This window comes from Eleutherodactylus coqui, chromosome 11 (assembly GCF_035609145.1).
Source record: "Eleutherodactylus coqui strain aEleCoq1 chromosome 11, aEleCoq1.hap1, whole genome shotgun sequence".
Classification (NCBI taxonomy): domain Eukaryota; kingdom Metazoa; phylum Chordata; class Amphibia; order Anura; family Eleutherodactylidae; genus Eleutherodactylus; species Eleutherodactylus coqui.
The window spans coordinates 123333810-123349765 of record NC_089847.1 but is presented as its reverse complement, the minus strand read 5'-3'; the positions used below and the strand labels follow the sequence as shown (position 1 = coordinate 123349765).

At 47.8% G+C, this 15956-nt stretch overlaps 1 protein-coding gene across 2 annotated transcripts in view; it reads left to right on the top strand.

Moving 5' to 3' along the window:
* Window positions 1-13686, top strand: part of TP53I11 (tumor protein p53 inducible protein 11) — a 48396-nt gene extending 34710 nt beyond the window's left edge. For both annotated transcript variants that reach the window (XM_066583474.1, XM_066583476.1), the window contains exons 3-7: window positions 649-707; window positions 4575-4623; window positions 11855-11951; window positions 12037-12138; window positions 12737-13686. In XM_066583474.1, the coding sequence (XP_066439571.1) occupies window positions 649-707; window positions 4575-4623; window positions 11855-11951; window positions 12037-12138; window positions 12737-12870 (441 nt within the window). In that variant the 3' untranslated portion in view covers window positions 12871-13686. The remainder of the gene's footprint in view (window positions 1-648; window positions 708-4574; window positions 4624-11854; window positions 11952-12036; window positions 12139-12736) is intronic.
* The last annotated feature ends 2270 nt before the right edge of the window (window positions 13687-15956 follow it).

Below are 15956 nucleotides of genomic sequence, written 5' to 3'. Positions count from 1 at the left end.
CTTTAAGCTGCTGTTGGCGCCAAGTTTATACAGCGATTTCCCCCACTAATCCTCTCAGCTGTTTGACTGTAGCTGGTTGGCACAGCCTCGGGCTGCTCCTCACCCCTTGCTTTTACATTAGCCTTTTGTCTTCTCATCGCCAGACCGCCCCATCACCCACTCCTCTCTAGACCGTCCCTGAAGGTAGGATTTTCTGCTCCAATGGCGCTTCCCCATCAGGTTCCTCTCGCTCATCTCCACGCTGCCTTTTTACTCTGGATCTCCTCAGACGCTGTCGGAATGAATTCCATCACTGAAGTGTTTTTGTTTTTAACCCCTTAAGGCGTGCAGGCACCATCCCATCCCTGGTAGTGCGCTGGCAGTCTTGTAATGACTGCGTTTAAGTATTTATATTGTGCTGCCCGTGAAGTAAAACTCCTTGGCATGAAGATAAAGTGGCCGCTTCCTGCGTTCCGCGGCACGGGCGGCCGAGGGTTTTAAGTACAGCGATTGAAATCATTGTGATGGTGATTGGCTGAAGAGGCCGATAATCTGGATAATGAAAATGGCGCAGTCCCTGCCAAGTACTTCTAACAATCCCCCTCGTTGTCCTTCTTATAAGATATTAATAGGGTGGAAATCTTAACCCTTTTTGTCTCTCCTCTGCAGATCAGCCAAGTTCTAGGAAATGAAATCAAATTTGCTGTACGGGAACCTCTGGGTCTGAGGTAAGAACCTACCTGTGGAGTCAGCGACGCGGGCACTGGGTATACATCTATGGCTAATGCTGGGCTATTCGGCATTCTAGGACAGCTGGGTGACCGCCTCTTAGCAACTGGTGGTCATATCTGTTTTCTAGAAGCCAATATCCGTAGGAAAGGGGTAACTTTTCAACACTTTTTAGGAAGTGAGTGACTCGCTGAGCACTGGGAAGTTCGACTGGTCTGCAAGGACCATAACCTTGCTGAGCGCTTGACCTTTGCGATCTCCAACACACCCCTTGAAGTGAATGGAGCAGCCATATGCATATGCGACCGCCACGCCATTCGTGATGGGACACCCCCAGTCTCAAGACGCAAGTTGTCTTCTGACATGTACTGTTGGCCAAATCCCCCTCCCCACCCCCCTCACCAAGCATCCCTGTTGACTAAGGACAAGATCCTTGCCTTAAAGGGGTCATCCACTTCAAAAACCCATGTTAATAGTTGGGGCTCCTCTGTTCTAGTTCATCTTTTGGATATTGGGGAGGGCAGTTACAAACCGCATCTTTATCTACAGGACCTGTCCCGCTTTACAGACAACCCATTGACGTGAATAACCATTGTGTAATGCTACACTTGCCCTGTGGAGGTGCTGCAGGCAAATTGAGTACTTTTTGCCAGGCTTTCCCAAACCTCCCAGCTCATTGCTGAGGCAGCTTAAGCAAAGGGAAACTTGTGATTAGTTTATTAACGTCTGACCCTTCTAGCAGGTAGGAATTGTCCAAGTGGAGAACCTCTTTAATTTAAAGGTCAGTCCCCTATTTGGTTAGCAAATCTGAGTTCAAAAATCCCAGCATCCCTAGCTCTTTCAGGGTCTACTCATCTTGATTTGCATTCTGGGATGATCTAAAAGCAGTGGTCCCAACCATCTAAGGTTCGACAGGACAGTCCTGGATTCGGGCAGCTGTCCCGCTATTGTATCGGCAGCCATCGCCCGCAGGTCCTGGCAGCACACGGTTCTGGCTAGTGATGGCACTGGGGGATACGGAGGAGTGAAGTTATACGGTCTGTGTGCAAAGAGCGGCCAGGACCAGCGGGTGAGCCGGCTGCCTTTACTGTAGATGAAAGGATGGAATGGTGGAGCACGAAAATTTGGGAATAAGGCGCGACACTTTGATGAACCTACACAAATAGTCGGATAAATGTCTCCATTTTTATTGCTACCGGCTTAAAACGCGTTTCAAAGAAGCACAATGCTGGATACACTATACCTCTATACGGAAATGGGAGGGTAAGGGAAGACTTGGGTTATAGGTAACATGGAGGGAACAAAAGACTGAGCTAAAAAAACATATTTCAGCGCAAATATGTATTTTCCCCAACAGTTGCGTATTTCCCAGTCATTGCCTTCATATTAATACATACCCCCCCCCCCCCCCCGTCTCTTCCGCACCCATTTACAATCCTCACAACAGTTCATCTACTCTGCATCAAACATCCCCGTCCCTGCCGCCATCTCCCCGCATCCCCACCCCAAATGTTCTTAGCGGTACCACTCAGTTGTCATCCCTACTCAGTTTCCACACATCACCCCCTGGTCTGTCCCCACTCAGTAATTTATTCCTCCTCTTACCCGTCCTGTTAATCATGTATTCCCATTCAATTATTTATCATGTCCGCGCTCCGCACTTTATATTTAACCCCTTGCTCCCTTGCCGTTTTAGCTCCCCCTCCCTTCATGCCTTCTCAATTATTTTATAATTTACTGTTTTCATTTCAGATGAGTTTTTCGTTATTCCGCGGTTTATTGTAAGACCTACATACTTCATATTACAACTACAACCCTCGCTATTCCGACTCTTCTTCTATCCCCACGCTTGGTCCCATAGCAGCAGGCAGCGCTCGTTCTCCACGTCAACAGCACCTATCCCCCCTAATGCACCAACCAGCCTCTGACATACCCAAGTCCACATGCGTGCGTGGTCTGAAGGTGCCAGGCAGTCTTGACATCACCTGCACCACCTCCCTTCATGTCTCCCCCTACCCTCCCGTGTTCCTTATAGATGTATACCCTCCCCAGCACTACTGATGAAGCGTTGCCTCAAAACACCTTTTTCAAACTGGTATCAATAAAAACGGAGAAACTTATCCAGCCATGTTTGTGTGTGTTTATCGAAGGGTCGCTCCTTAATCCCAGCTTTTTGTTCTCCACCGTTCCATGCTATATTTTTCCACGAAGGATTGTACGTTTCCTGGGTATTTCATGCACTTAACACGTGTCATTCCAACCATCAAGACATCCAACTAGGACAAGAATAAACGCCTTCCTACCGCACCGACCTCTGTTGGGACGGCTCCACTCCTCCTTTTTCTCTCTTGCTCATGTAGATGAAAGTAGTTAGTGAAGTGGGGGTACTATAAGAGGGGTCACTAAGTGGAGTTACAGAGGGGGCCAGTATAACTAGGAGGTTGTTACTGAGTAGGACACTAGGCATAGTGCCAGGATTGGAAGAGTGTGTACAGAAGAATCATTGCTGACAGCAGGTTTCATGGCGGTCTGGGCCCAAAGAGAATGAAGGCAAAAAAAAACATGGTCTATCAGGGATGACATCGCCAGTGATCGCTGGAAGCAGCTGCACTGTAACTGCCATCACTGTGTAGAGCTCTTATCTGACTATTTAGAGGTATATGGTTACTGTGAGGGAGGGGCATAAAAAGTGTGTCTTGGATTAAAGGGGTGTGACCAGTTGGAAAACTTGCTACACTATGACATTAAAATTTGTCCCTCTTTTCATTGTTTTAAAGTTGGGTGTATGCTAAAACGCTCCAATGTAATGTATTAAAGGGGTATTCCAGGGAAAATACTATTGATCTGTCCCGAGGATCGGTCATCTATACTATTTTCTAAGGAAACCCCTTTAACTAGGTGACTTTGTGTAATAATTCTATATGTAAACTGGAAGCTAGAAAAGGTTGACTAGGCAATTGAGATGTTCTGTTTTAGCTTTAAAGGGATTGTCCACTTTGTTGGATGGATCCCTCTATGATACACTGATCGCAGTTGATCGCTGGAGGTCTCTAACTCTTCTCTATGATGGAACTTAGCAGCAAATGTTCAGTTTCCCTGCAGCTCCTCCACAGGTGACATTCAGTATTACACATGTAGTTCCTATTGAAATCTGTTGTATGTCACATGGGCCGGGTCCTCCTGAGTGAGATGAGCTTTGTAGCCACTCTGGATAATACATTTAAGATGGTCTATAGGACCCCCTTCCCTGCTATTAATGCAGAATTCTCTGTTTTATATAGAAATGTGGGTTTTCTTAATTGGACTTCCCCTATACTGAGACAAGGGAGGGCTAAACTCTGGAGTTCAGACGCAGTTTATAAAGATCATAGAGATCTGTATGAAAGGCGTCCATTGTGCGCCCGCCGCGCTCGGATTTATCTGAAAAACGAGCCCAATGCTATTTATATCCAATCGAGTCGCTGTGTTATGTAAGGAGCGACGCCGATCCCCCGAGGCTTCCTCCCCGGATTATAACGTTATGTCATATTACAATTAGTTTCTGGGTTCTGCAAATGACTTCAGGATAAACCGAAGCACAACTGAAGCAGTAATCGGCGCCCGCGGGCCGCCCAGCTATTGTGAAACCACAGATTCCAGCACGATGTCGGCACACGGATTGTTTAGATCCACTATTGCAATTACGTCAAATCAACGTTTTAAATTTGGCCAAAATTTACTAATCTTAATCCAGAATTTGCATTTCTCACTTGTAAACTCAACACTGACACCTGCTGGCCACAAATTGTTTTGCAGGGTGTAAACTTTTCGCGATCTGCTACTTTTTAAGTAATTTGGAACTTTTTTTTTTTTTTTTTCCATTTCAGGGTATGGCAGTTCCTTTCTGCTGCGATGTTCACCGCAATCGCTGTAATGGTGAGTTGTGACTTGTCTCGGGCGTAAACCGAAATTTTGCTTTTATTTCTCTTCTATTCAGCAGTTTTCTTTACGGAATCTCTCCAGAATTGCAAAACTGCCTAATCATTGCTTTATGCTTTGCTCTTTAGAAGGGTTGTCCCACTTTTTTTAGCTGTTTTGCTGCAGGAAGACTGACAGCGCCGCACATTATTCAGTGGCTCAGGTTGGTAGTGCAGGTTGAGTCCTATTGAAGTGAGTAGGACTCAGCCTGCCGTATGAACTTGGGCCAGTGCGCAATGTACGGCGCTGACTGTTTCCTGCAGCAAAACAGACAGAAGTGGGACAACCTGTTTAACAGGGCTATCAAATGAATTATTGTAAGCTGCAATACCAGATAAAACCTACGCACAGGAGTGGCACTGTTTCTGGGAGACAGGCTTTTTTTTTTTTTTTTCAAATTTCGGACGAAACCTTTTAATCAAGCAGATTCTATGTCTGAAATCTAGGAAGACTGAATGGCTATGAGGGTGGAACGAATTATATTGGTGGTCCCGATTTCCCCATTGAGGTCCATTTTCATCAGTTTATGTCCAGTAATACAGTAGCGTCTGCAATAGCAATAAGCTGCTCCGTGTACGGACGTCATGTTGAGCTTCTGCGAATGCACAGCAGCCAATCTGAAAAAGAGCTGCAGTGTAAAGCATAGGGGAGGGACAATGCAGAATCCTGAGCCTCCGAGCAAAACGTTACATGTCAATTCACGCGGCTCCGCATAGAAATCCTTTGGAAATGCCACACGCGTGTATTGCCCATTTCACAGGGCTAAATCCGCAAACTGATCTGCGGCAAAAACCACGGTAGAATAGCCGCTGATCCCTGCTGCAGTTTTCTAGGTGGGTTCTGCACAGAAAACTCAGTGGCGGTATGCACCATGTGACCAAGGCCGGGCTCGCACAAACGGGTCGGTTCCGGATTTCTGCTGCGGCAGACCTGCCATTGTGCATGGAAAGTAATTGTGGTGATTGCCGAAGATCGCAGCCGGCATTACGGCTTTTCCATCTAGTTTTCCTTTGAACTTGCGAGCGTTTCCGCCGCTCATGCGTAATGTTAGTGGGCGACGAACAATCACGTCTATTGACTTCAATGAGGGCCTTCCATGCGGAATCAAATTTTTTTTTTTCCTCCACTTGCGGAATACACTATTCATATTCGCGTGTGAACAAAAAATCAAAAAAGCGTCTCTCAATGCTGCGTCTTATCGCGAAAGGCTATTCCGGACTCCGCAACTCATTCTACCTGTGTGAGCCCGATCTAATAGAGCTGGCTTCACTGATCGTACGTGTGCCTTAATGAGGCAGGGCAAAAAAAAGCTATAGGGCAAGTGGCACATGGGTATTACCCCACGTTGGCAAGATCAGTGATGCCCTCTAACTTCAGCCGCTCTCCTGTGACTCGGCGCCTCTTGAAGGGATTGGCGGGTTATATGAGTCACTTGATTGGATAATAAAGCCCATTGAAGCCGCCTCTATCTGGATGTTCTCCCCGGATTCTATCGCACACATTGTGCTCCTGGTTCGCCGCTCCTCCCGCTGTTCTGCGCTCCCTTTGATACATTTTGCTACTTATTGTTTGATTTTGGATTATTCAACTTTATCTCTAAAATTTGATTTTTAGTCTGAGTGTTTTTTGTTCTGTTCCATAGAGCGACCGAGCGGAGAGCCGCCCCCCCCCCCCCCTCCCCGTACTGTCGTCTCCCCTCCTTATGGTCAAAGACCTTTATGAATGGGATGTTAGGAGTGGTAGGGAGGAGGGGGCACATACTTTGCTCCACCGTCTCTGTATGAATGCCGGCTTTGCTGGCGCAGTCTCTTCGGATGAGTCATAGTCTTCATTCGAGTTCTCTAAAGAATTCTATTGAGCCGTACATATCTGCAAAAGCGAGATTACTAGTATGGCGGCTGTTCCAGCACACATGGGGTCTCGCGCGGCTTTAGAAGACTCCTTAAAGCGGTCGCCCAGGATTAGAGGATCTGCGCGCTCGCAAAAACTGCATTGTGCCTGTCCGTAGGCTGTCTGGTATTGCAGCTCGGTTCCATTTGAGGAGCTGAGCTGTAATACCAGGCACAACCCACAGACAAGGGTGGTGCTGTTTGGAAGAAAGCTGCCATGTTTCGCTAACCTTGGACTACTCCTTTAATGGCAGTGATGCATCCCAGATTCCATAGTGCTTAACCACTAGACGGCTTGTCCTTGCAGGACCTCTGGGAGCTGGAATGGCCCCAGTATTCTCTACCGCACTCGTCCTGCCATCAAGTATCACATTTATTGTATAGATCATAATGTTTCCAGAAAGAGTTCCGCTACTTACTTATTTACTTAGTGCGGCTCCCCCTAGTGGTCACAGTATATAGTGTGCTGGGGGAGACGTGCTCAGTCACCGCCAACAGCCAGAGATCTGCATAGCGACCTTCTGCGCACTGCTGGGCAGCCAATACAAATGTCTTCCTGCTTGTCAGGAAAGGGCAGCCTCTGTAATACATGGTTGTATAGCTGAGAAGACTTCTACAGAGGTAGTAAAAATGGACTATGTTAGCTGCCAGAGGGGGGAGGAGACTGATTCTGTCCAGAGATCTTGAGCAGCACCAAGAGGGACACAGAAGCAAAAAAAGATAAAAGTGTTTTTTTTTTTTTTTGTTTTTTTTTTAGACTTAGAAACACTAAAAGTCAAAATGCATGTGTGTCTGTCAGAGTGAAGCACCCACCGGGGCGTCCCTGTCCTGGGTTCATGCTGCCCATGCTTCAGGAAGCACGAATCTGATGACCGAATCCCTTTAATGGACTAACATTAAAAAGTCCAATATGCTGCATCGCCTCTTGATTTCCCATTGAATCGGCATCGGGCGTTCTGCATGTGGACTTGCCTCTTGAAAAGGACTAAATCGGCGTGCGGCTCCGCGGCTTTACAGTTGCATGGCTGCTGCACAAATCTGCCGCGTTTTTCTTTTTTGGCGGAATCCACCCGGAAGAATCCAAGCCGTGCTCCACTATATGAACGGGGCGTAAAATGTCACTTTTTTTTTTTTTCCTTTGGGAGAGTAAATTGGTCTCCCACAAAAAGTAGAATAACTAATGAGAAGTTGTGTGCACCCCAAAATGTAAAGAGAAAACCCTAAGACGTATGGGTCAGAGAATACGGCAGCGGGGAGCAGATATATTTGTTTAATATTGAAGAAAGCTTTGTTGCCGGAATTGTTCTGATCCGCAGAATACCGCGCACATTATTATTGCACCATGAATGCTGTAAAAACAGAATCCACAAACAATGGCGCAATGTGGTGGTTTTTTTTTTTTTTTTTTCTTCAAACTTTTGGCATGTGAGCGTGACAGGTCAAAAACGTCAGTGGTTGTCCTGCTGCTGACGCCCCGCCGATCGCTAGGAGGAGGCGGCTGCAGCGCTCACCCTTCAACTGTCTTCGCTGCTTGCTCACTGCTCTGTGATCCCTTCTTCATCTACTGAGGTCTACAGACATCTTCTATAGACCTGTATGCATCGGTCTTCAGCTACTGAGAGAAGCTGGTAAGCAACGAAGACAGCCGCAGGCGGCAGCGCTGCACCCGCTGCCGCCTACGAGTGATCAGCGGGGTGTTAGCAGCAGGAGCCCCACTGATCTAAACTTTTGACATGCTGGTCTGACATATGAAAAGTTTGAGAAAAGTGCAGTTACTCTGAGTAAGCCTGCCCTGCAGTGAACGATAAGCTCTCTGGTCTTGAAGGGGTTAATAGAACGTAGAGCAGAGGATTGTGGGATCTACAGTAGTTTCTGGAGCTTTTTGATGACTTTCAAAATGAAGACCTCTCGGAGGACAGAAGAGGAACCGGGCCCCGGGGCCGCTGCTGAATAATTCACTTCAGATCCCAGTGATCTGGCATCAAACAACCCTCTTTCCTGTGTGCCAGCTGCGCCGCGGGCGTCTAAGCGCAAATCTGGGTTGTCGCCGTCTCTCAGAACCTGCTGGGGGTTAGCGGACAAGTGAAGCAAAATGTCGGCCGGGTTTCTTGGCAGCATTTATAAAAGTCTTAAAGGGAGTTTGTAATAAGGAGGAGCGAAGGCGCCATATGGGGGAGCGGACACAATCGTATGATGACACGTTCTGCGATTTTCTAATCTAGTTCGTGTTTCAATTCCTCGCCGTTTGCAAGATTTTTGCTGCCGGCGAATGGTAAAGTTCTTGCTGAAAACTCCCGAACAGACGGAGAACGTCTCACCGCTGCGGGTTGGGTAAAACACTATCCAGTCTAGACCGTCTTCTACATGGACATGCCAAAAGTCATGGGATAGCAGTGTGTAAATACATTTTAAGGTGGGGTAACCTCAGGGATGCCTCCCTCTGCATACGTTGAGGTTGAACACCGTCCAGCGTGCTCATGGCGAAGCGTAGAGTTGGAACGATGCGTAATGGTGGGCGCCAGACGGATGGCATGTTCCATTGCTGAAGTTGTGCGGCTATTTAATATTCCTTGATTCAGTGTCATGTGTGCACCGGGAAAATAACGTAGAGGGTATTACCAGCCACAGTGGCGACCAGCGGGGTCTGTCTAGGATTGTCCGTGCGAATAGACAAGCAACTCCGGCAGAAATCACATACAATGCAGGAGACCCCCCACACGTATCCCGCAGGTCAGCGCAGCATTCTGTTGCTTCCATGGGATGTAGAGGCAGAAGACCACCAGAGGACTCTTATCAACCAAACACTGGGCACAGCGCCCCACCTGGTCTTGTGACATTACTAACTGGACCCTACAGGACTGACAGCATGTGTTGTGGTCCAATGAGTGACAGTACCAATTGTTTCAGACTGATGGTTGGGTTTATGTGTGATGTAGACCCCATGAAGCCACGGACCACAGATGCCAGCAAGGCTGGTGGTGGCTCCATACTGGAGTATGGTGTGTTCCTACTGTATGGGTTGGGCCCACTGGCTGACTAAACCCATCATTGACCGGTGCCCTCTACATTACACTGCTTGGTGACCATTTGCAGCCCCTCATGGTCTTCATATACCCCAAAATGATGGGATATTCCAGCAGGATAATGCACCCTGCCATCGGGCCCAAGTTGTCCAGAATTTGTCCAAGGAGCATGCTGGAGCGTTCCTATGGTGCCGTCTGCACGAGTCCAATGGAGCATTTATGGGATGTGGTGGAGAGGTCCATCACACCTGAGATCTGCACCTACGAAGACCCCGGAGCTGCGGGCGGCTGCCCACTTGTGGAACCTGTCACATCACGTTGCACTGCGCCGGGCTGCACTATATTGGCTCCTGTCCTACCTGGTGGTTACAATGTATCGGTCTGGAGTAAACTGTAGATCGGCTAGTTGTAACAAGCTATCAGCGGAGGTCTGTACTCGGTTACAGGCTCAGGCTATTCGAATTCACTGACGGCAAGCAGAGATCTTGAGAACTGCAAGGAATTGCACTAAAGTGTATTAAAGACCTGCAGAACTTGTATTCTACAATGATTCATTGTAATACACGTAAAGCCCATTGACCCTAGGAATAGAATTTGAGCGCCACAGTGAAGACCGACGGGGACGTTTATCTGACAGGGTAAGGGGAAATCTAATTCTTCAGAACGCCGATTTGTGTCAGTGAGGTGACCGTGTCCGGAGCTCCGACCAGACGCCTGTAATTGCATTCCTCGTCCCGTCCACAATCCTTCCATGTTACTTCTTTACAGCTGATGTTCCTGCACTTTGTGTCTGGACCTTGTGATGTGAGGCTGCCTGTATCGTACATATATACTTGTGTATGGGCCGCACCCTGAAGGCAATCAGGTGACTGGAATGGACACCGCAGTACAGAGTATTTCAGAAAGGACTGATGCTTTTGTTAGTAGGGAGGTGACCCCTAGTGGTGACAAGGCTGCGTGTGATGGGGTGTTGTTGATGGTCTGCAGGCAGTTTTGCGGGAATAGGCGCCCCCTGTGTATGACTACCGTGTAGGACATGAAGTGGTTTGTCCCTGTATAGCGGTGGCTCTCCAGCAGTCATGACACTACAAGTCCCAGCTGGCAGTGAACTGCAGGTCCCGGTCTCTGCTACTATGGGAGCCCATCCTTCGGCTCAGCCAATCATGGACCTTCTAGAAGTCCCCCAATTACTTCTTTCAGCCTCGTTCCTCTCGGCTGTGGAGGTCTGGAAGAAAGACGTCTGGCCACAAATTGCTACAAAACTAATTTGTGGTAAAGGCGCCGCTTCTCGCAGGGATGGCTGCTACTCCTTATAAATGCAGTGCTGAACCTCTCCCACCTGACGGTGATCAGACGCAGCCCACCCCAACGTAGAAGTCTTCACGTGCCTAGTTGTAGCTGTAAACCTCAGGGTCATGGTAGAGGAAATGCCATTAACCCCGTGGAACGGCGCGGTCATTAGGATCTTTTCGCACATCGGTTTACGCAAAAAATAAAGGGGGGGGGTACAAGAAGCTGTCTGCTGTATCCTCTCTTCTGATGAGCTCTGCTGCATCCCAACAACCCTCTGTTGTTCTCTAGACGCTGTCCTACCAAAAGTAATTGGACACCTGAGCAAGTATGAAAACTAGTATGTTTCCATATGTTACTACTTAGTGGGGCTCCTTCGGCCCCTTTGACATCAGATGCTCTCCCTGGCATACTTTCTACTAACACTTGTTACACTTCAGCTGATATTTCCCTCCATTCATCCTGCGAACATCTGTCAGTGTCCATCTTCTTTGAGAGAACTCGCCAGATATTTGCAGGATGATTGGAGGGAAATACCAGCTGAAGTGTATCAGATATTAGTAGAAAGTATACCACAGAGAGTATCTGATGTCATTAGGGCCAAAGGAGCCCCACTAAGTATTAAGGTATAGAAGTAAATGCTACTTGTGATTCTTGCTCGGGTGTCCAAGTACTTCTGGTAGGACAGTGTATGTATAGTATCGCTGGATTAACCCATTAACAGCATCTCTGCTCAGTGGGTGGATCTTTATCTCAGCAGCGCCACCTATCGGTTACAGTAGTGAGAACCGAGATCTGTTTAGGCTTTAACCTCCTTCCACAGTCTCACATTGAAGTGGGATTTACACACAAGCAATTTTTTTTCCCGTAAAGTGTGGAAAAACCATGTCCGATGTGGGGTGGTTGCAGGTGCCGCATGCAGTCAGGCTGTACCGACCAGCGGGGTCACTCCACCCTCGGCACTCACCTGTTCCCTTTGTCCCGCAGGCTCTCACCTTTCCAGATCAGCTGTACGAAGTTGTGTTTGACAACGGCACCGTGAGCAGTAAGACCTCCACCCGTCTCTACGGCGGAGCCCTGTTCAGTGAGTGCGGGCTGGGGGGGATTATAAGACTTGTAGAACACTTACTAGTCGCTGACCACTGTGCACCTCCCTGTGTGTTTTGCAGGTATCTCCTTAATTATATGGAATTCTATGTACACGGCAGAGAAGGTGATCATCCGGTGGACGCTGCTGACGGAAGCGTGTTATTTCGGTATACAGCTCATCGGTGAGTGCTGCCCGGGGGTAGAAGGAATGAAGGCGGTTCATCTGATGGGGATGGTCTGCAGTACCAGGCAAGGCCTGTGGACATAAGTGGCGCTGGTCTCGGGTGCAGAAAAAAACAAAACTATCAAATTTACTTATTCCGTGACATTAGATGGTTGTACTTGGCGACAACATATTCGGGAGGGGGGGGGGGGGGGGGGGGGAGAGAAAGAGGACATCTCTTCCTCCTTAAATTGGTTGACATGTGCTCATTTACATTCTAAGCCCCTCCTCCTATACTGCCCGCCTTATAGTAATGCCCCTAATGCCTTCCTTGATCATGTCACAGATTTCTGCCACAGCCTTTATGGAAATCCCTTTCGGAAAATTGCGTGGTGTTCACGCCATGTCTGAAGAAAGCCTTAATCTGTCCTTTTCTTGACCGCTACATTCTGATAATCCGGCATCCAATTGTCCGGGCAGTAAGTGATTCGATCCCACTGCGTTGGGACATTAATGGCTCCATTCATTGGAGCCGGACTATCGGAATCTCACTGCCTGTAGGGATAGTCTTTATCCGTAGTGCTGGTCACTAAATCTACTTAACTTCTCTTTTGCAGTTACCACGGTGACCGTCATCGAAAGCGGCTCCACGAGCGTCGCCTCGTCCATCCTCGTCTGCAGTTGCCTCCTGTTCGTTCTTGTCAGCGTCTACTTCTATTATCAAGTCGGCCGAAGACCCAAGAAACTCTGAATCTCAGACTTTTGGTACCAGGACGCCCTCTTATTTTCGGTGTTTTCTCATCTTGCAGGAGGAGGGGGGGTCGTACGGTTTTAATTTGTAGCCAAAAACTGTAGCCAAGTTGGTCTTCAGAGACTCGATCGCACCCCTCCCCTCCCTTTTCACACAAGGAGCCGCCGGAGCCAGGTCCGTAATTTCAGGCTGTGCATACAGGACTGGTTGAAGCACACAGCACATTTTACCATATCCACCATTCCAGTGTGAAACATCCCTCTTTGTATATTAACCTTTTCAGTAGCCAGTTTTTAGCATGTCTCCACCCACCTGGTGGTCGTAACTATCCCTATCCCAAAGAATGTGGTTCATTTCTCATTTTTGTGCTCCCCCCTTGCCCGCATTTTCCACCAAGATCAACTGTAAATAGAAGAATCTTGAGTCGTCCTGGGAAAGCTGGGTGGTCACAACCAATATGGCCTTATCACCCAGCTTTTCCATGCTCCTCTATGACTAAACTACCTAGTCATGCCATCCTACATCCTCTGCACCTATACCCTACACAGACTTGCCATTCTGGAGTCTAGGGAAGCAGGGTGGAAGCTGCAGTGACCTCCGTATTAGTTTTGCACCCAGCTTTCTTAAAGGAGATGCATAACTGCTGAACGTAATATTTCACAACTTAACGGAAGAGACTTCACAATGGCTGCTATCGCTATCTGCTTTGCATCCGGAAAAAAATAAACTACAACTTTGCCTGCCAAAGCAGTGCCTTCTACCCCTTCTGGCAGCCAAGGGGTTAAGTTACATTCCTAAGTAAGTATGTGCACCCCCCCCCCCCCCCCCCCCCCCCCCCCCCCCCCCCCCCCCCGCAAAAAAAAAAAAAAAAATTGGTTTGAGTGCAGTTGATTGTATGGTGATACACAGCGCCACCTCCTGTCAGGACGGGTGTACTGCAGGTGTCGGGGATTTTCACAGATGGCCACATTCCTAGCTGACATGTCGGTGGTTTTCCCAGGATGGGACACAAGCAGGTGCAGGTGAGGCGGAGATAACGGACCGGACTGCTTCCTGTGTCCTCAAGAGGATATTTCCGCGCCCGGATGTGTAACAGGATGGATCTGACATGAGCAGGAAATCTACGCTGGAAAATGTCCAGGCCGGCCAATTCCCAGAAGGCACCAGTGCTGCGGATATGATTTATCATGGGAGGAAAAGACTTACCCCCCCCCCATTCCGGTTATTTTTGCTAAGCGCCCCGACACTTGTCAGCAAAGGGTTAAAGGTTGCATTTGTTAATCGGTCACAACATTCCGGCCCCTCGAAAATTTCAGAGTCTTTCTCCTCCGAACATGGAGTCTCCTTAATCCTGCATTGACCTCCTCTTCCAGCAGCTAGTGACCCCCTATCCCCCAAATCACTGCCTGTCACTAGTGAGGCGGCGGCCAAAATGGAGATTTTTTTTTTTTTTTTGCTTTTAGGTGGTTCAGCCTCCTGCGGGCCCCAGAGGCAGCATCACATTAGCCCCCCTGGTGTAGCCCGTAGGAGCACTTACCCTCCGCTCATCGCTGCGTTGTGATCTTGTGAAGACTGTTGTATTTTTTTTCTTTGTGTTTTAAGAACGTAATACCTCAGTACCTTCCATAATAAAATATGCATTCAGCAACAGACGGCCGACGCCTGAGGTTTATAGGTCTCCTCTGGTAGTTGCACTATTTGGCCACAGGATGGCACTGGAGCACATTACTACTGATTGGGTTCATTTAAAGGCTTATGCTATGAATGAAGTTCTTAGGAAACGACCTGGAAGGCAACGAACCTACAAAATCGTCCTTTTTCATGATCGCTCTTTTTTTCTGTGGTCCCTGCTAATCTGCACTGTTGTGGGTGGGCTGCTGGGTGGTGTCACATGATCCATTTATCCGTTTATTGCCTACAGTCTATTGGGTACTGTTACCAGGACCTGACGGGGAAGTGGCTGGCATGTCAAAAACGCTGTATCTTGTCACCACCCACTCTGCCGGTGGCATCAAGATACACTAATACAGTCTCCTCCCACCTCTGACTGGGATCTACAGTATATTCTCAGCTACCAGCGGTAGGAGGAGACTGACTGGGATCTACAGTATATTCACAGCTACCAGAGGTAGGAGGAGACTGGTAGCTGAGAATATACTGTAGATCCCAGTCAGTCTCCTCCTACCTCTGGTAGCTGTGAATATACTGTAGATCCCAGTCAGTCTCCTCCTTATCAACAATGTTGCAAATCTGACACCCCGAGTCAGTAAGGCCTGAACATACACATAGCATAAAGTTTAGTTCTAAACAGACTTGTCTGACCTATACAAATGATTGACTTGAGCCTGTAAATATAGTCCTCAGGAAGCTCCCAATCATTCTCCTCCCCCCTCTGGCAGCTGCAAACACTGCATTTTTCAGTAATAAAAATGAAAAAAAGGCATTGCCCTCACATGAGTCACCTTTACATAAGAGGACGATGCGATTTGTTTGCGTTTTTTGTTCTTGCCTCCCATAGGAATTAACGGGCGATTATGGAACAGAGTTGCCCAAAAGTAGAAATATTGCAGCATGTCCTATCTTGGGCGGTTAGACCGAAAAATGACCCCTCTAAATAAACCCGTTTAAAATAATCAGGTGTGATGTCTGCGCCGCGCAATGCACGGAAATCGTACACGAAAATCACCTTTGTATCCACCTTAAAGTGCTTGCAGGCCGGGGGAGGGGCAAGGCGGGCAATGAATATTAATGATGGTGGATAATTATGGAAGATTGATTGGGTTATTGTAGTGGATGACTGACATAGCGTTGTCACTGATGACCCTTGGTGCCCTTTATTGATTTATAATGGCATTTAATTCAGGCTGATTATGGAATATAAACGGTGGTTGGTGATTATCCTATTGATTATGGATGATGATTATTGGTTCTAGTGGATCGCTGTTCATGTTGGAAGGGGATTGGTGAAATATCATTAATGACCCTAATCCATATTGCTCTAGCAATGATAATGCTTGATTTAGTAATGACATAATGATGGCTGATTGTGGTGGATGACTATGGAATGGAGTGTGATGGATGACTAT